General features: G+C 47.2%; 1 protein-coding gene across 2 annotated transcripts in view; it reads left to right on the top strand.

The window, feature by feature from the left end:
- The window catches only part of abcb6a (ATP binding cassette subfamily B member 6 (LAN blood group) a), a 300,475-nt gene that overhangs the window by 45,983 nt on the left and 230,222 nt on the right, over positions 1–24,270 (top strand). For both annotated transcript variants that reach the window (XM_072468683.1, XM_072468682.1), the window contains exon 3: positions 2,321–2,458. In XM_072468683.1, coding sequence (XP_072324784.1) covers positions 2,321–2,458 — 138 coding nt within the window. The remainder of the gene's footprint in view (positions 1–2,320; positions 2,459–24,270) is intronic.

Consider the following 24,270-nt stretch of genomic DNA (forward strand, 5'->3'; position numbering starts at 1 on the left):
ACACTGGCCCTCGGCTCCTTATATAATAGCTTTACCCAGTCCACAAATCTGGGTCCAATTCCAAACCGCTCTAGAATTGCCATCAAGTACCCCCATTCTACCCGGTCATTCTCGGCGTCCAATGCCACAACCACCTCTGGTTCCTTCCCCTCTGCTGGTACCATAACGAAATGAAAAATGAAAATCGCTTATTGTCACGAGTAGGCTTCAGTGAAGTTACTGTGAAAAGCCCCTAGTCGCCACATTCCGGCGCCTGTTCGGGGAGGCTGGTATGGGAATTGAACCGTGCTGCTGGTCTGCCTTGGTCTGCTTTCAAAGCCAGCGATTTAGCCCTGTGCTAAACAGCCCCTGGTTCAATGGCTCAATCGCGAGTGCAAACAGCAGGCGGGACATAGGACATCCCTGCCTAGTCCCACGATGGAGAGGAATGTATTCTGAGCTGTACTCTGCGGACTCTGGACTCTGAGCTGGATCCCCTAACGACGTTCAATACCTTCCTAATGTTCGAAAAGAGCTGCCTCCCTCTCACAAACCCTTCACCTATCACCTTCGGGAGGCACTCCTCTAGCCTACCTGCCAGTACCTTCGCCAATATCTTTGCATCCACGTTTAAAAGTGATATGGGCCTATACGACCCACACTCCGTCAGATCCTTATCTTTTTTAAGTAACAGGGAAATCGATGCCTGCCCCAAAGTTTGTGGTAACACCCCCTTCCCTATCGCCTCCTCAAACATCCCCACCATCAGCAGTACTAGCTTATTTTTGAATTTTTCATAATATTCCACCGGAAAACCATCCGGCACTGCAACCGTCCCCGACTGCATCCTCCCAATCGCATTTTTTATCTCCTGCTCCATTATCGCCCCCTCTAATGTAGCCCTGTCCCCCTCCCCTAACCTCGGGTACTCCAGTCCATCTAGAAATTCCTGCATCCCCCGGCCTCCCCCAGGTGGGGCAAGGGAAATTGTCTAGGTGCGGGACAGGGCAGGGAAGTTTGTGGTAGCTCCAGATCAGATTAAAAAGGTCTTTAAGAAATTCTATGAGAGATTGTACAGGTCAGAGCGACCTGTACAATCTCTCATAGAATTTCTTAAAGACATTTTTAATCTGATCTGGAGCTACCACCAACTTCCCTGCCCTGTCCCGCACCTAGACAATTTCCCTTGCCGCAGCCTCCCTACGGAGCTGGCCAGCCAACATACGGCCCTGCCTTCTGTCCATGCTTGTCAACTGCACCCCTTGCTCGCTTCAATTGGCGTGCCACCTTCCTGGTAGATAGTCGGTCAAAGCTCACCTGGAGTTCCTTCCTCTTTTCCAAATGCACTGGGTCCCTATCTTTTGCATACCTCCTGTCTACCTCCAGCATCTCATCTGTTACCCTCTGATGTTACTGCTGAGAAAGCGAGTACTCCCGCTCCCTCGGGTGCAGAAACCTCCAAGGGTCCACCCCTCCCATTTCCACCATTAGCCTAGCCAGCGCCTTCGCGCCCCCCACCCCCCATGACGGGATCAGCGAACGCGGCAGTGACCTGTCCAATTTTGGCTCCTGCACCCAAGTTCCAGTCCCCCCCCCCACTATCAGTTTGTGTGTTTCCAAGTCGGGGGTGGCCCCACACACCTTCTTTGAGAATCCCACATCGTCCCAATTGAGACCATATACGCTTACCAGCGCCACTAAAATAGTACAGAGCAGGAGGCCATTCGGCCCATTGAATGTGCTGTTTTTTTGATTGACGGCCAGTCCAATTAGTCCCAATTCCCTGCTCTTTCCCATTCTATTTTGAAAGCTACCGTTCAATCTGTTTCACCAATTCCTAACAACTGATTTCCGGGTTCGTTTGTTTTTAATTTTTGCTGTCTGGTAATATCCGCTCTTCAGCTGTTGGAAACCATTTCTCCTCATTTACCCTCCCTGACCACTTAACGATTTTAAACTTCTCTGCCCAATCTCCTTTTAGACTTCTTCCCTCCAAGGAGAATAGCCTCAGTCTCTCCACACTACTGTACCTCTTCATCCCTGGAACCGTTCTTGTAAATCTCCACTGCTGCCCTGTCCAGAGTCTGCAGCTCTCCTAAAGCCTGGTGCCAGCACTGAACACACTGCTCCAGCTGGGCTTGCACCAGTGTTTTCTATCGGTTTAATATAACTTCAAGACTTTCTTACTTTGATGCCTCAGTTTCTAAAGCCCAGGATTTCACATCCTTCATTAGCTGCTTTATTAATCTGTGCCTTTGTAGTTGCTGCTGATCCTGTTGTCTGTCTCCAGCATTGTAATTTCGTACTCCACCTTGACTAATGGCTGACATTTATTTATCAGGTGCACTTTGGACTATGGATAGTGCGATACACCTGTACATTGCTGCTCTTCGTCCTTGGACTGAAGGCACCGGGTTTGCCTCGAAGACCTTATATGATCATGATTAATGAGGATGAGCGGGATGTTGAATACAGCCAGGTATGTGTAACTGTACCAAAAGAAAACTTGGATTTGTATTGCATCTTTTGAAACTTCAGCACGCAGCAGCCAGTTTGGATGAAGCAAGTCTCCACAAACCATATTGAGGTCATTTTCAAATAATCTTTCTTTTAGCTGTTGGTTAGGAGTGGACATAGGCCGGGTCATCGAGGAAAAAGCTCCCCCGCTCATCTTTGAATAGTGCCATGGGATCTCGCCTGTCCACTTCAGCGCTGCACTGGAGAGTCAGGTGGATTTGGGGCTCTGATCTCAAGAGTGGGACAAACACACAACGTCCAACTCTCGGGCCAGAGTACAACCACTGAACCAAAACTCAAAATATTTGGATTAGGTGCAATTACTTCATAACTATGTGTGATTATTTTGTCTTGTGATATTTCTTGAAAAATAGTCAATTCAGTTCTTTTTTTAAAATAAATTTAGAGTACCCAATTATTTTATTTCCAATGAAGGGGCAATTTAGCGTGGCCAAGCCACCTAGCCAGCATATCTTTTGGGTTGTGGGGGTGAAACCCACGCAGACACGGGGAGAATCTGAAAACTCCACATGGACAGTGACCCAGGGCCAGATTCGAACCCGGGTCCTCAGCGCCGTGGTCCCAGTGCTAACCACTGCGCCACCGTGCTGCCCCTTCCTTACAGTTCTGTTGACAATATCTCTCATCGGAGTTGATTGTTTTGTAGTATTGAGGGAGACTTTAATATATTGTGGGCGCTGTCCTTCAGAAGGCATTGAATTTTCCTGTTTCACTGGTTCCCACGGCAGAAGATCCGGGAATTCGATCAATAACCCCCCCCCAAACCTCGTAAAGTAGTGTAAAGAAATAAAGCATCGCTTTGCAATTTGTGAGATGCTGCTGTGTGGAAAATTACTGTTCGTATAATCTGTGACTGCAAAACATCCATTTCTTGCTGGACAGCTTTAAAAAAAATTAATTTAGGGGATGTGGCTGTCGCTGGTTAGGCCAGGATTTATTGCCCATCCCTAGTTGCCCTTCAGAAGGTGGTGGTGAGTTTTATTTAATAAATTTGGAGTACCCAATTCTTTTTTTTTTCCAATTAAGGGACAATTTAGTGTACCCAATTAACCGACCATGCACATCTTTTTGGGTTGTGGGGGTGAGACCCTCGTAGACATGGGGAGAATGTGCAAAGTCCACATAGACAGTGATCCGGGGCTGGCATCGAACCCGGGTCTTGAACGTGGTGGTGAGCTGCCTTCCTGAACTGCTGCAGTCCTTGAGGTGTATGTACACCCATTGTGCTGTTAGGGAGGGAGTTCCAGGATTTTGCCCCAGCGACAGTGAAGGAATGGCCGATATATTTCCAAGTCAGGATGGTGAGTGACTTGGAGGGGGAACTCCAGGTGGTGGGGTTCCCAGGTATCTGCTGCTCTTGTCCTTCTAGATGGTAGAGGTTGTGGTGAGTTCCTGCAGTGCATCTTGTAGATGGGGCTGGTTTAGCACAGTGGCCTGAACAGCTGGCTTGTAATGCAGAACAATGCCAGCAGCGCGGGTTCAATTCCCGTACCGGCCTCCCCGAACAGGCGCCGGAATGTGGCGACTAGGGGCTTTTCACAGTAACTTCATTGAAGCCTACTTGTGACAATAAGCTATTATTATTATTATTATTATTATTATTATTATTATATTGGACCTAGTCCTAGGGAATGTGCCCGGCCAGGTCATCAACGTTGTAGTGGGAGAACATGTGGCGAACAGTGACCACAATTCCTTAAGCTTTCGGATACTCATGGAAAAGGACGAGTGTTGCCCTCGGGTTAAGGTGCTAAATTGGGGGAAGGCTAACTACAACCAGATTAGGCAGGATTTGGAGGCTGGTGTTTGGGAGAGACTGTTTGAGGGTAAATCCACATTTGGCATGTGGGAGTCTTTTAAGGAGCAGTTTATGGGAGTGCAGGGCAGGCATGTGCCGGTAAAAAGGAAGGAGAGCAAAGGCAGGATTCGGGAACCATGGATGACCAGGGAAATTAAGAATATTGTCAAAAAGAAAAAAGACGCATATGTGAGGTACAGGCAACTAAAAACAGAAAAAGCACCTGAGGAATACAAGGAAAGTAGAAAGGAGCTCAAGTAGGGCAAAAATGGGTCAGGATTAAGGAGAATCCCAAGGCATTTTATACGTAGATGAGGAACAAGACGGTAGCTAGAGAAAGAGTTGGCCCACTCAAGAACAAAGGAGGGAAATTATGTACTGAACCAGAGGAAGCAGGTGAGATCCGTAATGAGTATTGCATTGGTATTCACAAAAGAGAGGGACATGTTGATTGGCGGTGTCCCAGAGGGATGTGTAAACACTTTAGAACAGGTCGTTATTATAAAGTAGGAAGTGTTAGGTGCGTTAAAAACCATTTTAAGGTAGACAAATTTCCAGGGCCAGATGGCATTTATTCCAAGAGATGAAATCGCTGGGCCTCTGACAGAAATCTTTGTGTCCTTGTTGGCCACAGGTGAGATCCCAGAGAATTGGAGGATAGCCAATGTTGTACCGGTATTTAAGAAGGGTTGCAAGGATAATCCCAGTAATTATAGGCCAGTGAGCTTGACATCAGTGATAGTGAAATTGCTGAAAAAGATTCTCAGAGATAAGATCTATGCACATTTGGAAGTGAATGGTCTTATTAGTGACAGACAGCATGGTTTTGTACGAGGGAGGTCATGTCTCACTAATTTGATTGAATTTTTTGAAGAGGTCACAAGAATGATTGATGAGGGGAAGGGCTATGGATGTTGTCTACATGCACTTTAGTAAAGCATTTGATAAAGTACTGTTTCGCACTGGGCTAAATCGCTGGCTTTGAAAGCAGACCAAGGCAGGCCAGCAGCACGGTTCAATTCCCGTAACAGCCTCCCCGAACAGGCGCGGAATGTGGCGACTAGGGGCTTTTCACAGTAACTTCATTTGAAGCCTACTTGTGACAAGCGATTTTCATTTCATTTCATTTTTATAAGGTCACTCATGGCAGGCTGGTGCAAATGATTAGATCACATGGGGTCAGGGGTGAACTAGCTGGATGGATTCAGAACTGGCTTGGCCATAGAAGAAAGAGGGTAGCAGTGGAAGGGTGTTTTTCCGAATGGAGGTCTGTAACTAGTGGTGTTCCGCAGGGATCAGTTCTGGGACCTCTGCTCTTGGTAATATATCTAAATGACTTGGAAGAAAACATAGCGGGTCTGAGTAGCAAGTTTGCAGATAGTGATGAAGATTGTCAAAGAATACAACAGGATATAGATAGGCTGCAAAATTGGGTAGAGAAATGGCAGGTGGAATTTAACCCGGACAAATGCGAGGTAATGCATTTTGGGAGATCCAATTCAGGTGGGAGCTATGAAATAAATGGCAGAACCATCAGGAGCATAGAGACACAGAGAGATCTGGGCGTGCAGGTCCACAGATCCTTAAAAGTGGCAGCATAGGTGGAAATGGTGGTCAAGAAAGCATATGGCATGCTTGCCTTCATAGGATGGAGTATTGAGTATAAAAGCTCGAAAATTATGTCACTGTTAGAGGTGAAAATATTCACAGGAAGGCTTGAGTATAAGTAAAAAAGCAGTTTATTATATCAGAATTCTGGGAGGAAAGGCCTGAGGCTCCACAGCCTTTGACAGCACCTTTTCTCACTTGAGCCAAGGCTCACACGGGTTAATATACAGATTCAAGGGGCGGAATTAGTTGTATTCTCACTTACATACAATCAACTATATTCGCGTCACACTTCATTACATGCAGTCAATCAATTTTCCTAGCATCCCAGTTATCACATATATGGTTAAAGTGGGTGTTGTCTTATTCGCCCCTAACTTCATACAGCAGTCATTCAAAACTAACATAATGATGTCCTGTCTGCAATTGGGGTCCTTGATTTTATCAAGGACACATAGCATTTCTTGTTCTGTGAAGCTGTTATCAGCGGCTGTTGAAATACTCCCTCTACATACCCACGCCTGGTTCTCATGAAGTAGTTTACACAGTTTGTAACTTATTTTTAAAGGAAGGTGGCTAGTTCAGCCATTTCGTGTCTTTAGTATTGCCAAAATAGTTAACAACCATTTTGTGTCCTTTCTGATATTAACATGCATTGTGTACACACTATCTATTTCTACAAATTGCCTCTTCTAAACCGGCATCTAAGCCAATGAGTACCTTTTGTCGCATCAGAACTATTCAAAAGTAATATAGGAGCACAAATGTAGTTACAGGGCCACCTATAATTTATATCATAGTCCAGTATCAGAAAATGCCCTCCTTCTGGTCATGGAAGGTGTTGACAGAACTCCAACTGACCACAATGAAATGATATGAGGGCTGCAGGGTGTGTAGAAAAGATATACGGCCTTTGGGGTATGTAACCTCCCAGATGTTCCGTATGTACACCGTGCATGTGATTCAAAGATCGCCCCTCAAACGAACCCATGTATGTCACATTTAATGTCTTGATATCAATCATTCCTGCCTCCCTGACTACCTCTGCTGTCTGTCATTAAATGATGTTATTCATAGCAGTTTTCAGGTAAGCTCATCTAACAGTCCCACACTCTCTGCCACTAACTTTCACTCTGAAGTAGTTCCTCTGTGTGTGTCTGTGTGCGTTTTCGTCAAGCATGGATTTTTCGTTAACTGGTGGTAAAGCATAACTGATTGACCGATCTTGGGTCTTCGTTCCCTCAGAGTTTCTGCAAGATGTCGGACCATCTCTGGCTCTTTATAATCCCAATTCCAATGATCCTTGCTAGGCCTATAGTGGTGGGCCTAAGGGGTACAAAAGTTATAGCGATAGGAGATGCAATATTTTCCTTTCCTCCGTAAACTTAAAATGCACGAGGGCAGGTGTAATCTCGAAGACACAACCTTGAGTTCTGATTAACCCACATTCGTCCAACTCTCCCTGTCCCGCCGGGTGGGGGCAACGTGAAGGAGATCCCATATATTACCCCTGCGTATAGCAGAGGTCACGATGAGGTGTTAGCCTGTACGATTCCAATGTCCTCCAGTTGGTTGTGAGGGTATGGCCCTGAGTCCGGTGTGATGATAGGAATCATCAGGACCATCTGTACCCCTGTTATCTCACCCATTTTGCAGTTGGGAATCACGGAGTATACTCTGGTTACTCCCTTCAGAGTACGGTTGTCCAGCGTCCCTTGTCATTTGGCTAGCTTAGCCAGTTGCAGGCTGTCTATTCAATCAGGCACCTCCCCCCTTTAGATCAGATGTGGCTTAGCTGCCCCTGTCAGAGCCTTCCGGCTGTCTCCGTTTCTTGGTCGATGAGTTTGTTAATTATTGTTGAGTGTCTTAGTGTGTGTTCCTAACACTGTTGTCCTATTCAATTGTATATCCAGGCCCTCTTCTCCAAGCTGGCTAGACCTTTCTCTGCTTTCCCTAATATTCTCTTCCTTATTCCTGTAAGTTGTTCCACCTTCGCATTTAACCTTCGTATGTCTAGTGACTTTACCATAGAATTTTCTGTGTTAAGTCATGTCACTGCGTCATTGATTATGCCTCTTCTAACCCTGTGTAGGTTGTCATGCCCTCAAAATCTAGTGGCACCCGTGTCATTGGCAGCCTGCTTCATAACAACCTTACTTAAAACACTATACATATTTATTTCATATTATAAACAATACCAGAATGCGCGAGAAGTACAGACACAATATGTGTACGCATCTGCTGTCTTTCCTCGAATGTACCTGCAGCCACGCATTAAAATAAGTTATATCATTGTTCCAGTCTCTGGCTGCTGAGATGCACATCCCGTCAATAAAATTATATAAAGCACCATAGTTCATATAGCTGCGTTCATCCTGTGTCCGTTGTGAAATCCGTGATGTTCCTGCGCTCTTGTGTGCTGGTAGTTGTTCTGAGATCTCAAGAGCCATCACGAGTCCCCACAGCTGCTGCCTTTCTTGAATGTTTAACCTAAAAATTTAAAGGAAAAGTGGAAAAGTGTCCTGGTCATCACCAGGTGTTAGATGTTGTCCGTATGAAGCTTTTCCTGTATGGGCTGAACACGTCTGTTATTCAGGAGTTAGTAGTTCTCATATTTTGCAAACTTCTCATATCTATTTTCCTCGTGGTTACGCGCCTAATTCTGTTGCGCTTGAACCCGACCTTGACGTGCTTTTGCCTGGTTAATTAGCCAGTTTACAATAACTCAACTATCTCAAATTCCTGAAGCTACTGCAAATATTGTGCCACTTGTAGTTACTTGTAAAGTAAAACACAAAAGATCCATTCTGCATGGGGCAGAGTGGGTTAACTAATCTGAATATATCTGACAATTCAAAACTTAAGATTTGTAAGCTCCAATTAAAAATACATCTTCAGCTGTTTTTTTTATTACTTTGCCAGAATTACAAAGCCTGAGCTCAGAGTGTGGAAAGGGGCAAACCCCATGGCCGGGATTCTCCGCCGGTGGTATTCTCCGTTATGCCTGGGGGTTTCCCGACAGCGTGGGGCTGCCCCACAATGGGAAACCCCATTGACCGGCTGGCGAAACAGAGAACCCCGCCGGCCGGTCGGGGCGGAGAATCCCGGCCCTAATCCAGCTCCTCGCCTGCTCCAAAAATCAATTCAACTGAATCCAAATTCATGGTCCCCACAAGAGAGACGTACCAAATCCAGGCATTAACAAGCACGGGTCAATTCTCAGCTGGTTTGAAAAGGGGGTGGAGTAAAAGTATGGATTGCTGCCAAGTTCCCGTTATCAAGTGTCTTAGAACGATGTGTTCTCTTGGGATGTAGATCTGCTTTTAATCAGAGTTGTGTGTTTAAAAAAAAAAAATAGCTTCCACATTGTCTGAAGTTTTAATTTCCAAGCTAATTTTGAACATTTATTTTAAAATATCAAACACAATAACTTACTGAATATATGACTGAACCAATTTTGCGCTGTATCTTGGTTCCCTACCAGAGTTCTCTACCAGACGTCATTTTGTCACCACCCTTTTTGTGTTTAAACAAGAAACATGATCATGGACATATTTTATTTACCCATCTGTCCTTTACACTTAAAATGAATCCATCAGCGTTGTATCAGGGAAGCTTTAACCCTGAACTAATGAAACACCGGACAGGTCATATGTCATATGTATTTCAACTATCCTAACTTCCAACGAACACCATAAAACTAATATTTTCTTATTCTTACATACGTGGTTTTGTACCTTGATTAAAATTCCTCGTGTATCAAGAAAAATTTGTTAATTACACTCAAACTACGATCTTTAAATCACAATGTCAGATGACACACAAATATCACCACACTCTCAAAGGAAACCGAGCACTTCAGTGCTTTAACCAAAATAACTATGTAAAAATCCTTCTGGTTCCTATTCTAAAGTTGCAAATTAGAAACTCAAGGTTACTTCTCAGAAGATAAATCTTAGCAGAGAGATATTAACATTCACAGACCAAACACACACATTCGCACAGGTTGCAAATATCAGAGTTAACTGTTAGCCCTCTCTTATGGCTACAGATTCTCAAAGAGACAGCAATTTCACAATCGCTTAATTAATATACTGAACAAAATCTTCCATTCTCCTTCGTCATAAAACTTTATCTGTGTTATTCCATTTAAGTCAATTTCCACTGATTGATTTTATAGGCATCAGCTATTTTAGAGACGTATATTTTTTTGTGCAGATGATCTGAAATGGTTAAATTTTGCACAGAACCGAAGGAGGCGGAGAACTTGGAATGATGCCATTTTCATCTGTTACGTGATCTCAAACATTATTTATTATTTCCTTTAATGTTACTCCAATTTCTTTCTTGTTCTGTGTACTGAATTCAATTTTCAATGTTTGCTATTTAACCAGTGTTTGAAAGAGATATTACTGGGTTTTTTTTGTTGTTGATTCAAATGAATTGAATTACTGTCGTGTTTATCTGGACGGCTTGAAAGGCTTAATCTCAAACTGAAAACCGATCTCGCAAATTCTAAACGATCTGAAGTTATTCTAGACACGAATCCATTGTAAAGTTTCTAACCTTAATCTTGTATTGACTTTACTCCCCCTTTTTTTGTTTTGGGAGGGGTATTTGTCATCCTCAGATATTTCTGAACAAAAGCTGATTGAGCGTTTCAGCCCCTTTTTTTTTTTACTGTGCCGCAGTGTCTTATTAAATCCACCCGGCTTCCACTTTTATTAATTGGGTTACAACGTTTCTGGGACATTGTACCTTCCCCTCCTCTTTCCTCAATGACCACGAGGTCTGATCTTTTAGATTTTTACTTTATTTGAGTTTTTTGTTTTCCTTTGGACATGTCTAAACTTTTAGTTAATTTAAAATGCCCATTCCCAGGGGGCCTGGTTCTTTCCCCTCTCCTTGAGACATTCCAGCCGTAATTGTAGCAGTTTCCTGTGATTCTTTGCCAGTTTGCACAATCTGTACTGCCGCTATCTTTTCTCGTTTTATTGCTATGCTTAAAATGATTTGGTGTGAATGTGGGAGGGTGAGAGCTCAATTCCTTTAAACTAGCCTGTTTTTCAAACGGTGTGAAGGCTTTATATCTGTCATTTACATTATTGGCGTAACGCTGCACGGGGGTGCATTTCATTTCTGTCATTTGTTCTTCTAACTGATGAACTAAGATGACTCCTGCTTTATTTGTCTTATCTCGCTTCTGTGTATCTCACCATTTTCTCTGTTCTACAGGGGCTGCGTCGGGATCCCACCCATCTCTGATCATTGTTTTTTGTACCAGAGTATTTTGCTCTTACCCCAACGCCAGACTCATGGATCCCGGGGGACCCCAGAAAAGCGGCCTCATGCCTCTCTTTTCAATGATGTGTTAACCATGTCGTCTCTACCACCCGTGTATCCAGTGTGCCTAGGCGACTGTGCTCAGAGGCTTTATCTATTGCCCACTCCGGTAGGGTGCAGGTCCTGTCGCTTGGCACTGTGTCACGATAAATTTCGCGACCCGTTATTCACTCAACAGTCTGTGGCGTCTCAGATTCCGAACTAACTCTGGCCGTCACGTGAGAGCTCAATTGCCCCCTTAATTCAGGCTCAGCATGGGTCCTCGAGCAGCCAATTAGTACTAAAGAAAATGGTACAGCGGACCAACAAAACAAAACCAAAAAAAAGACATTTTAAACTGAGTCTTTTACTCACATGGCCTTGATACCACATTCGTTGGATGTTGCTTCGTTGTCCATCCATCTCGCCGTGTGACCCTAATTTCTGGCGGTCAAAGATTTGACTACTCGCCTTATCCACCGGCTGGAGCGGCGTCCGGCTCAGCAACATCCCGCCAGACTACGCCAAATGTTAGAGGTGAAAATATTCACACTAAGGCCTGAGTATAAGTAAAAAAGCAGTTTATTATATCAGAATTCTGGGAGGAAAGGCCTGAGACTCCGCAGGCTATTGACAGCAGCTTTTCTCACTTGAGCTAAGGCTCACATGGGTTAATATACAGATTCAAAGGGCGGATTAGTTGTATTCTCATTTACACACAATTAATCAACTATATTCGCGTCACACTTCATTACATGCAGTCAATCAATTTTCCTAGCATCCCAGTTATCACATTTGTGGTTAAAGTGGGTGTTGTCTTACTCGCCCCTAACTTCATACAGAAGTCATTCAAAACTAACATAATGATGTCCTGTCTGCAACTGGGGTCCTTGATCTTATCAAGGACACATAGCATTTCTTGTTCTGGGAAGCTGTTATCAGCAGCTGTTGAAATACTCCCTAGGTTCTCATGAGGTAGTTTACACAGTTAGTAATTTACTTTTAAAGGAAAGTGGCTAGTTCAGCCATTTTGTGTCTTTAGTATTGCTAAAATAGTTAACAACCATTTTGATATTTCTGATATTAACAAACATTGTGTATACACTATCTAGTTCTACAAATTGCCTCTTCTAAACAGGCATCTAAGCCAATGAGTACCTTTTGTCTCATCAGAACTATTCAAAAGTAATATAGGAGCACAAATGTAGTTACGGGGCCACCTATCATTTATATCATAGTCCAGTATCACAAAATTCCTTCCAACATCACAATTATATAGAACGTTGGTTAGGCCACATTTGGAATAATGTGTCCAATTCTGGTCACCGCACTATCAGAAGGTCGTGGAGGCTTTGGAGAGAGTACATAAAAGGTTTATCAGGATGTTACCTGGCATGGTGGGTATTAGCTATGAGGAGAGATTGAATAAACTGGGATTGTTCTCCCTAGAGAGATGGAGGCTGAGGGACGACCTGATAGAAGTTTATAAAATTATTAGGGGTATACATAGGGTGAAAATTGGAGGCTTTTTCCCAGGGCGGAAAAGACAATTTCAAGGGGGCACAAGTTCAAGGTGAGCGGGGAAAGGTTCAGTGGAGATTTGCGGGAGAAGTTTTTTACACAAAGGGTGGTGGTGGCCTGGAATGCGCTGCCAAGTGAGGTGGTTGAGGCAGACATGTTAGCGACCTTTAAGACTTATCTGGATAGGCACATGAACAGATGGGGTATAGGAGGATACAGGCGGTTGGTCTGGGTAGGACACGTGATCCATGTAGGCTTGGAGGGCCGAAGGGCCTGTTCCACCTCACCTGCACATGTTTGGACTGTGGGAGAAAACCGGAGCACCCAGAGGAAACCCACACAGACACGGGGAGAAAGTGCAAACTCCACACAGACAGTCACTCGAGGTCGGAATTGAACCCGGGCCCCAGGAATTGTGAGGCAGCAGTGCTAACCACTGTGCCACCGTAAGATGTGATGAGTGGTTGTATGATACCAAGCTCAGTCATCATACCCCAATCAACGAGCATTTAAAAAAAAATAAAAACATTTAGAGTACCCAATTATTTTTTCCAATTCAGGGGCAATTTAGCGTGGCCAATCCACCTATGCTGCACATCTTTTGGGTTGTGGGGGCGAAACCCACGCAGACACGGGGAGAATGTGCAAACTCCACACGGACAGTGACCCAGGGCCGGGATTCGAACCTGGGACCTCAGCGCCGTGAGGCAACAATGCTCACCACTGTGCCACCGTGCTGCCCCATCAACGAGCATTTTTGTGAAGAAAAATACTTGTGAATTTCTTCCTAAATAGCTCTAATTTTACGATTATATTCTCATGTTCTTTACCTCACCAGAGGAATTAGATTCTCATGTCGTTGCCTCATTGAATCAAATTTAAATAATCAAAGTCAAACTTCTGCTGTGCAAGGTTACAGGCTTCATTTCGTGTTCCATATCAGGAAATGGCTGAATGCCACATAACAGCCCGTTAGTGTTCCTCGTACAGTAGCGCAGGGGGAGTGTCGCTGAACTAGTAATCCAGAGGCCTAGGCTAATGCTCTGGTACGTGGGTTCAATTCCCACCTGGTAAACTAATGTCCGTGTCGGGAAGAAAATCCGCCATCTTTACCTGGTCTGGCCCACATGTGACTCCCGACCCACAGCACTGCAGTTGATTCTAACGGCCCTCTGAAAGGGCCGAGCAAGTCACACAGTTTCAGGGCAATTAAGGCTGGGCAATAAATGCTGGTCTTGCCGGTGATGCCCACATCACATGAAAGGATAACAAATAAAGTACAAAATCTGTGGTGGTTCACAGCAATGGGTATATGCTAGCATTTTGATGGGGGGTGTCTATAAAGACACTTGTTAGCCACCAAATTCCTTGTTTAAAAGGTTTGCCTGCTCAATGCTGCAAGTATCAGCTTACAAATAGCAAATATTGACAAGTACATTCCTCCTCATAGAAATCGCTGACAAACCCAGGCGTGGGCAGCACGGCAGCCTTGTGGATAGCACAATTGTTTCACAGCTCCAGGGTCCCAGGTTCGATTCCGGCTTGGGTCACTGTCTGTGCGGAGTCTGCACATCCTCCCCGTATGTGCGTGGGTTTCCTCCGGGTGCTCCGGTTTCCTCCCACAGTCCAAAGATGTGCAGGTTAGGTGGGTTGGCCATGATAAATTGCCCTTCGTGTCCAAAGTTGCCCTTAGTGTTGGGTGGGGTTACTGGGTTATGGGGATAGTGTGTAGGTGCTGAACACGGGTAGGGTGCTCTTTCCAAGAGCCGGTGCAGACTCGATGGGCCGAATGGCCTCCTTCTGCACTGTAAATTCTATGATATGAAACTGTAAATTCTATGATAAAGTGTAGAAAACACATTGCACACAATACGGATAAATATACTTCACGGGCATATTTGCTTAACAAATCTCTACCATCATTCTTTTAAGGCAGTATAGCAGTCACAATGATCTATAAACAAGTACACTGCTTTTTAATCATCACTGTACTAACAAAAATACAAAAGGGTAAAATTCCCATGCATGCACCATACAAATATTGAGATCACATGCCTAATGATGGTATCTGTCACTCCATTGTTTAGGAATTCAAAATGCAAGGAACCATATCTGAAATCCCAATTGTTGTAAATTGGAGGACATTAATCAGGCAGACTTGGACAGTCCGCCTTATGCTTTCCTCCCCTCACTTTCTCTAGCGTAATTGACATTCTTTAACGGGAGTAACTAACAAGCTTAACCAAAAGGGAAGTCATGCCAGCGGAGCTCGCACCCTTGAAAAGCTCCTCCTGCACTATGTGGGAAGTCATGGACACTGTGTCCAACCACGTGTGCAGGAAGTGTGTCCAATTGCAGTTGCTGGCTCACTGTATTTCTGTGATGGAGAGGTGGGATCATCTGCGATGCTGAGGTTGTCGTGAACAGCATGATCAGGTGAGGTGATCGCACCGCAGGTAAAGACTAAACGGGCAGAAAGTGGATCGGTGACCACCCGGCTAAGTAGAGAGACCCTGTGGCTATCTCCCTCTCTAATAGACGTACCATTTGTTGAAGCTGTAACTTCTCAGGGGATAGCAGCGGAAGCCAAGTCTATGGCACGATGAATGGCTCTGCTGTGCAAGAGGGGAGGAAGAAGAATGGCAGGGCCATAGTCATAGGTGATTCAAAAGTAAGGGGAACAGACAGGCCCTTCTGTGGCCTTAAAAGAGAATTCAGGGTGGTGTTGCCTCCCTGGTGACATGGTCAAGGATGTCTGCTGGGCATTCTGAAGGGGAAGGGGTGAGCAGTAAGTGGAGGTGGTCCATATCGAAACCACCGACACAGGTTGAAAAAGTAGGATGATATCTGACGAGCAGAATAAAGCAAATTAGGACATTAAAAAAGGAGGAACTCCAAGGTAGTAGTCTCAGGATTATTGTGTTTAGTTCTGGAATCCACATTATAGGAGGGATGTGATCGCACTGGAAAGGGTGCAGCGGAGATTTACCAGGATTTGCCTGGGCTGGAGAGTGTTAGTTATGAAGAGAGATTGGATAAACTGGGATTGTTTTCCTTGGAGCAGAGAAGACTGAGGGAGGACATGATTGAGATGAAAAAAATTATGAGGGGCATATGGAGTAGACAGAAAGAAACCTTTCCCCTTGGTGGAGGGATCAATGACCAGGGGGCATAAATGTAAGGTAAGGGGCAGGGGGTTTAGAGGAGATGTGAGGAAAATATTTCTCACCCAGAGGGTGCTGGGAGTCTGGAACTCGCTGCCTGAAAGGGTGGTGGAGGCAGAGACCCTCAGAACATTTAACAAGTATTTAGATGTGGACTTGCAATGCCAGGCCAGACAAGGATATGGGGTCAAGTGCTGGAAAATGGGATTAGAATATAAAGAACAAAGAAAGAACAATACGGCCCTCCAAGCCTGCGCCGACCATGGTACCTGTCTAAACTAAAACTGTATGCAATTACGGAGTCCGTATCGTTCCATTCCCAGCCTATTCATATATATGTCTAGATGCCCCTTAAATGTCACTATCGCACCTGTTCCCACCACATCCCCAGGCAGCGAGTTCCATAGATTTACCACCCTCAGTGTAAAAAAACCCTGCCTGTCACATCTGTTCTAAACTGTTCCCCACGCACTTTAAAACCTATGTCCCCTAGTACTCGACTTACCTAACCTAGGAAAGAGCCCCTGACTATCCACTCTGTCCATGCCACTCATAATCTTGTAGACCTCTATCAGGTCACCTCTTAACCTCCATCGTTCCAATGAGAACAGACCGCGTTTATCTAACCCCTCATAGCTAATAGCTAATGGGCAGCACTGTAACAGAGTGGTTAGCATTATGGCTTCATAGCGCCAGGGTCTCGGGTTCGATTCTCGACTTGGGTCACTGTCAGTGCGGAGTCTGCACGTTCTCCCCATGCTTGCGTGGGTTTCCTCCGGATGCTCCGGTTTCCTTCTACAAGTCCTGAAAGACTTCTTGTTAGGTGAATTGGACATTCTGAATTCTCCCTCTGTGTACCCGAACAAGCTCCACGACGAGGGGATTTCAAAGTAACTTCATTGCAGTGTGAATAAAAGCCTACTTGTGACAAGTCACACCGGGATCAGAGGTGAGCTGGCAAGACGGATGCAGAACTGGCTGTCATAGAAGGCAGAGAGTAGCAATGGAAGGGTGCTTTTCTGATTGGAGGGCTGTGACTAGTGGTGTTCCGCAGGGATCAGTGCTGGGACCGTTGCTGTTTGTAGTATATATAAATGATTTGGAGGAAAATGTAACTGGTCTGATTAGCAAGTTTGCGGACGACACAAAGGTTGGTGGAATTGTGAATAGCGATGAGGACTGTCAGAGGATACAGCAGGATTTAAATCGTTTGGAGATTTGGGCGGAGAGATGGCAGATGGAGTTTAATCCGGACAAATGTGAGGTAATGCATTTTGGAAGGTCTAATGCAGGTAGGGAATATACAGTGAATGGTAGAACCCTCAAGAGTATTGACAGTCAGAGAGATCTAGGTGTACAGGTCCACAGGTCACTGAAAGTGGCAACACAGGTGGAGAAGGTAGTCAAGAATGCATACGGCATGCTTGCCTTCATTGGCTGGGGCATTGATTATAAAAATTGGCAAGTCATGTTGCAGCTGTATGGAACCTTAGTGTTATAACCTGCCTGCTTAACATTGGCTGGGGACTAATGACAATCCCACAATCCTGTGGGAGTATGAGCTTCCCCAATTGGGGGGGGGGGGGGGGAGGGGGGGCGGAGAAATCATTAGCAGACTCGCTGTATAAATAAAGCTGGCCAGTTTGGAACCAGCATGAAGGAGTGAGCAGCAAGCAACGTTGCTGCTGCTGTTGTATATATATGTTATTGTATTAAATGTTATTTCTTTGTATCCTTAAAACTCGTGCTGGATTCTTCGTGGCCCTCACAAAACTGGCGACCAGGGTTAAAGTGAATAGCTGTCTGCACTGCTGAAGCCACCTCCCTGGATTTTGTTGGATACAGGTTGGAAGTTTTCTATTACACCATGCCTCTGTATGGACGTTTGGATGTTTTTAATGCTGCGCTGGAAATCTGGAACCAGTACGCAAAACGGATGCGTTACTATTTCTGGGCAAACAATATCACGAAAATGAGCGCCAGGTGGTCATATTGCTCACCGCCTACGGCCCGCGTACGTTTGGGGTGATTAGGAGCCTTGCGTACCCAGCTGCACCGGACACCAAAACGTTTGATGAACTTGTGAATTTAGTGGGACAACATTTTAACCCAACCCCGTCCACGATAGTCCAACGTTACCGGTTTAATACTGCTGAGAGGACCCCAGGAGAATCCCTTGCCGTCTTTCTATCCAGGCTACGCAGGATTGCGGAGTACTGTGACTGTGGTGAGACCTTGTCAGAAATGTTACCCGACCGTTTGGTTTGCGGTATTAACGATGCGGCCACCCAGAGAAAGTTGTTAGCGGAGCCAACATTGACTTTTCAACAGGCCATTCAAATAGTATTGTTCCGAGAGAGCGCAGAACGAGGAGTGCAGGAGCTACAGGGAATGGAGGTGCATGCCTTGGGGCGCAACCCCTCTGTCCGAAAACTTTCCGCCGCACTCCTGCGGTACCTTGGGCGAGGCAACGTCCGGATCGACGCCAGTGGCTGGCGGACATTCCTCCCTGAAGGGAGCCTTCTCCAGAACCAATGGATGAGGAGCCATGTCCGTGTCAGACTTGTAGGTGCCGACCCCGTCGCGGACGGCGGTCCTGGGGGCGCCAGAGGCGCCGTCGTTCCGACTGAAACTGGGACCAGCCCAGGGGCCGTACCTTCCATGTGGATGAACCTGTGGCGACTACTCCTGAGGACGTGGAGACAGAGGCCGACTGCCTGCAGCTGCATTGTGTGGCAGCTCCCGTGTGGCCCCCATTAAGGTGACAGTATGGGTCAATGGTCACCCGCTTGAGATGGAGTTGGACACTGGCGCAGAGGTCTCAGTGATCGCCCAGAGGACATTCGACCGCATCAAGCAGGGTATACAGACCCTTGCATTAACCGACACACAGGCCAGGTTGGCCACCTACACGGGGGAACCATTGGACATTGCAGGAATTACGTTGTTTAAGGACGCCAGGAGGGGCGTTTCCCACTTATCGTGGTGCGCGGCCATGGGCCAAGCCTGTTGGGTCGGGACTGGTTGCGCCATTTGCGGCTGCAGTGGCAGCACATCCTCCAAACAGTTTCTGGAGGGTTGACTGAGGTGCTAGGACGAAACCCAGATGTATTCCAGCCGGGTTTGGGGAAAATAAAAGGCGTACCCGGTGCCTTACGCCTTGCTCGAGAAGGTAGAAGGGGAGCTCACTCATTTGGAGACTTTGGGTATTATCAGGCCCGTCCGTTTCGCTGACTGGGCAGCACCAATTGTACCTGTAATGAAGCCAGATGCCACAGTTCGCTTGTGCGGCGACTATAAACTTACAGTGAATATGGCTTCCCGACTCGACCGATATCCAATGCCACACCCAGAGGATCTCTACACTAAGCTTGCAGGCGGACTCTTGTTCACAAAATTAGATATGAGTTACGCCTACCTACAGTTGGAGCTGGACCCTGCCTCCCGACCATATGTAACGATTAATACACACTGGGCCTGTATGAATATACACGTTTGCCCTTTGGAGTATCCTCTGCCTGCGCTATTTTTCAACGCTTTATGGAGGGCATTTTGAAAGGTTTACCGCGTGTCGCTGTCTACTTAGATGACGTTTTGATCACAGGGACGTCGGAGCAGGAACATTGGAAAATCTGGAGGCTGTCCTTGGACGCTTATCGGAGGCTGGAGTCCATTTACGTCGCACAAAGTGCGTCTTTCAGGCGAAGGAAGTAGTCTACCTGGGTTATCGGGTGGACCGCGAAGGGTTGCACGCCGTCGCAGAGAAGGTGCACGCGATTCAACAGGCCCCCGCTCCGACTGACACTTCGCATCTTCGTTCTTTTCTTGGCCTCGTAAACTATTACGGGAAGTTCCTCACCAATCTGGCAACTAGGCTGGCCCGGTTGCACCTTCTGCTAAAGAAAAATCACACCTGACTTCCGGTGACGGCGGGCGGGAGGCGGCCGCACAATGGAGAGCTCCCGTTCGAGAACGGCATTTTCGAGGCTTTAAGCCCGGTACCAGGGTCCACGGAGGCGGCAGAAGCAGGGAGAAGGCACGTAGGAGGCAGAGTGAAGACACAGGAGGAAAAAAAGAACAAAGAAAAATGTTGAGGGTGAGCAAGAAAACGGCCGGAAAAAAAACAGCTGAAGGTCCGTCGGGGAGTGGAAAGGTCACCGCGAGGTCACCAGGAAAACTGGAGGCTGGAGCACCAGGGAAGGCCGCATTGCTTACGGCTGAAGAAATAACTAAGGTGATGGCTACGGAATTTGAAAAGCAGTTGGCGCAGATTGCGAAATGCATGGAGACGGTGAGGAAGGAGATGAGGGAGGTTTTGAGTGTGCTGGTGGAGGAGGCGGTTTCCCCGGTGAGGACGGAGGTGGCGAGCGCAGTGGCGGAGGTGCGAGAGCAAGGGGAGGCGCTGAAGGAAGTGGAGGGGATGTTATTGCAGCACGGTGATCAACTTGCCTCGATGGGGAAAGTGATGCGGAAGGTGATGGATACTAACTAGGATCTGCGAGGAAAAATGGAAGACCTGGAAAACAGATCCAGGCGACAGAATTTGAGGATTGTGGGGCTGCCCGAAGGAGTTGAAGGACCGAAGTCGACTGAGTATTTTGCCGCGATATTGGCAAAACTATTGGGGGAGGGGGAGGATCCCTCCCGATATGAACGGGATCGGGCTCATCGGTCGTGGAGGCCTGTACCAAAGGCGAGTGAGCCGCCAAGGGCAGTGACTCTGTACTTCCGTAGGTACAGGGTGAAGGAGAAGGTCCTGAGCTGGGCCAAGCAGAAGCGGGTGGTGCAGTGGGCTGGAGCTGGTATATGTGTATACCAGGACTTTACGGTGGAGCTGGCAAGGAGGCGGGCTGCCTTCAACCAGGTGAAGTGGGCACTGTACATTAGCAAGGTGTGGTGCGGCATTGTATATCCAGTGAAGCTGAGGGTGACTTACAAGCTCAGGGACGTTTATTTTGGAACGGCGGAAGCAGCGGAGGAGTTTGTGAAAGCAGAAGGACTGGCAGAGCTGACATTGAGGAATGGCCATGTGCCGATGTAACCTCATGACTGTATTTTCTTCTTTTTTGCATCACTGCACGTGGGTGTAGAGACTAAAGGAGCCAATGTTGTATATATTTGGACAAGGGAAGGGACGGGACTTTCACTTGAAATGAGAGTTCTTTGGGGTGTAGGTGGACATGTGGGGTTTGTGTGCTAAAAGGGGATCTTTGGGCTTTCCTGGGGCCGGGCAAGTGGGAAAGGGACCCGGGCGGGGGCCTCCACGCTGGCCGGTTTAAGCCGGCCAGTGAACGGGAGTGAGGTGGGGGGAGGGGCTGCGGCCATCGGAGCCTGGCAGAACAGGGTCCGAGTGGTCTAGCCGGGGGGACGGTTGGGGGGAAGGAACTGAGGTTGGGGGGAGGAGTTTTACAAGAGGCAGTGGATGGGAGGAGCTGGAGACGGGGTGGGGGGGGGGGGGGGGCTGTGTAGATTAAGGGTGACTCTGGGTAATCCCTGATACCTTTTTGTCATTTGTTTATGTAAACATGCGGGTTGAGGTTTGGGGGTTGGTGGGTCGATGGGATCGTTGTTGTTATTATGGGGACTGACATATCTTGCTGATTATTGTTTATTGTTGATGGATGTAAATGTGGGAGAAAATGTGAAAAAGGAGGAGAATAAAACATTTTTTTAAAAATTAAAAATAATCACACCTGGGTTTGGGGTCAGCCGCAAGAAACCGCTTTCCGGCGGTAAAACAACAATTGTCGTTGTCTGGGTTACTAACCCATTATGATCCTGGAAAGCCTTTGCTCGTCACATGTGATGCATCCCGGTATGGTATTGGGGCCGTCCTGTCCCACAAGATGGAGAACGGGGCCGAGCGCCCGATAGCTTTCGCCTCCCGCACATTGACTGCAGCGGAAAAAAAGTACACGCAGATCGAGAAGGAGGGCCTGGCAGTGGTCTTTGCGGTGAAACGTTTCCACCAGTATGTGTATGTCCGCCACGTCACTATCGTGACTGATCATAAGCCTCTGCTGGGACTTTTCAGAGAGGATAAGCCAATACCGCCCATTGCTTCCGCACGGATCCAGCGCTGTGCTTTGTTGCTCGCTGCATTCGAGTATTCTCTGGAGCACAAACCAGGAACGCAGATAGCGAATGCCGACACACTGAGCCGATTGCCTTTATCGACCGGCCCCATGTCGACCCCCACGACCGGTGAGGTGGTTGCAACCCTAACTTTTATGGACACCTTGCCTGTCACGGCATCACAGATGGGTCCAGTCAAAGGTTCGGCACATAGTCCTGTATAGTGGGCAGCATAGACCGCTCCCAGGCGAGTTGCGGGCATTTTCCTCCAAGCTGTCAGAATTCAGCGTGGAAGACTGCATCGTCTTGTGGGGGATGCGTGTGATTGTCCCGGAAAAAGGACAGGAGCTGATACTAAGAGACTTGCACAATGGGCATCCAGGTGTGACCAAAATGAAAATGTTGGCCCGGAGTTATGTTTGGTGGCCAGGCCTCGACACCGACATTGAGAAGGTGGCCCAAAACTGCTCCATTTGCCAGGAGCGTCAGAAGCTTTCCGCCGGCCGCGCCCCTACATCACTGGGAATGGCCAGGGCGGCCTTGGGCGCGCTTGCATGCAGATTTCGCCGGTCCTTTTCAAGGATCCATGTTCCTTCTATTAATCGACGCCCAGTCTAAATGGCTAGAGGTGCATAAGATGCTAGGCACAACGTCCTGCGCAAGAATTGAGAAGATGCGTTTGTCTTTTAGTACGCATGGCCTCCCCGACGTGCTGGTCACGGATAACGGCACTCCATTCACAAGTGAGGAGTTTGCGAGGTTCATGAAGATGAACGGCATACGCCATATCCGCACTGCCCCTTACCACCCGGCTTCAAATGGGTTGGCGCAGTGCAGACATTTAAACGAGGCGTAAAGAAGCAGTCTTCAGGGTCAATGGACACGAGACTGGCTCACTTTTTGTTTTCGTATAAGACCACCCCGCAGAACTCCTAATGGGCCGGAGACTTCGCACCCGCCTTAGCATGATTTTCCCGGATATTGGAGCAAAAGTACGCCGCACACAAGAACGGCAGGGACATGGTTTTTCTCCGCATCGGCCGATTAAGCAGTTTGCGCCCGGTGACCCAGTGTTCGTTCACAATTTTGCTGGTGGTGCCCAGTGGGTCCCTGGCGTAATCTTTCGCCGAACGGGTCCTAGATCTTACCAGGTGCAAGCCCAGGGTCGTCTCCAGCGCAAACATGTAGACCAGGTTCGGTCCAGAAGACTATCCCTTCCAAAGATTCCCAGAGCTCATTTCTACAGCCACCGAGACCAGAGACAATGGAAAGTACTCCTCACAATCTTCCCCTGGTGCCTCACTCAAAGCCTGCGCAGGTCGTTACAGAACCGCGTGGAGACAGAGACGCCGAGATGACGGAGGCAGCAGACTCTGACTCCGAGATGGAGATACAGGACGCATCAGAGGGGGAATCCTCGGGGCCCATGGGCCGTGGATGTACAACCGTTACGCCGTTCATCACGGAAGCGCCGGTCTCCGTCTCGTTACACGCCGCTCGATCCAGCAACGCCACTCGATCCAGCACCTCGTGCAAATGGTGTCCGGCCTGCGGCAAAACGAGTCCGACACCCTCCTTCGCCAGGGTCTTCGGTGGATTCCTTGGACTTTGGGGGGGAGGGATGTTATAACTTGCCTGCTTAACATTGGCTGGGGACTAATGACAATCCCACAATCCTGTGGGAGTATGAGCTTCCCCAATGAGGGGGGCAGAGACATCATTAGCAGACTCCCTGTATAAATAAAGCTGGCCAGTTTGGAACCAGCAGGAAGGAGTGAGCAGCAAGCGAAGTTGCTGCTGCTGTTGTGTATATATGTTATTGTAAATAAATGTTATTTCTTTGTATCCTTAAAACTCGTGCTGGATTCTTCGTGGCCATCACAAAACTTAGTTAGGCCACAATATGGATGATAATGGTATAGTGTAGGTTAGATGGCTTTTGTTTCGGTGCAACATCGTGGGCCGAAGGGCCTGTACTGCGCTGTATTGTTCTATGTTCTATGTTCTACTTGGAATATAGTGTTCAATTCTGGTCGCCACACTACCAGAAGGATGTGGAGGCTTTAGAGAGGGTGCAGAAGAGATTTACCACGATGTTGCCTGGTATGGAGGGCATTAGCTATGAGGAGAGGTTGAATAAACTTGGTTTGTTCTCACTGGAACAACGGAGGTTGAGGGGCGATCTGATATAGGTCTACGAAATTATAAGGGGCATAGACCGGGTGGACAGTCAGAGACCTTTTCCCAAGGTAGAGGGGGTCAATT

Source organism: Scyliorhinus torazame, chromosome 2, assembly GCF_047496885.1.
Source record: "Scyliorhinus torazame isolate Kashiwa2021f chromosome 2, sScyTor2.1, whole genome shotgun sequence".
Classification (NCBI taxonomy): Eukaryota; Metazoa; Chordata; class Chondrichthyes; order Carcharhiniformes; family Scyliorhinidae; genus Scyliorhinus; species Scyliorhinus torazame.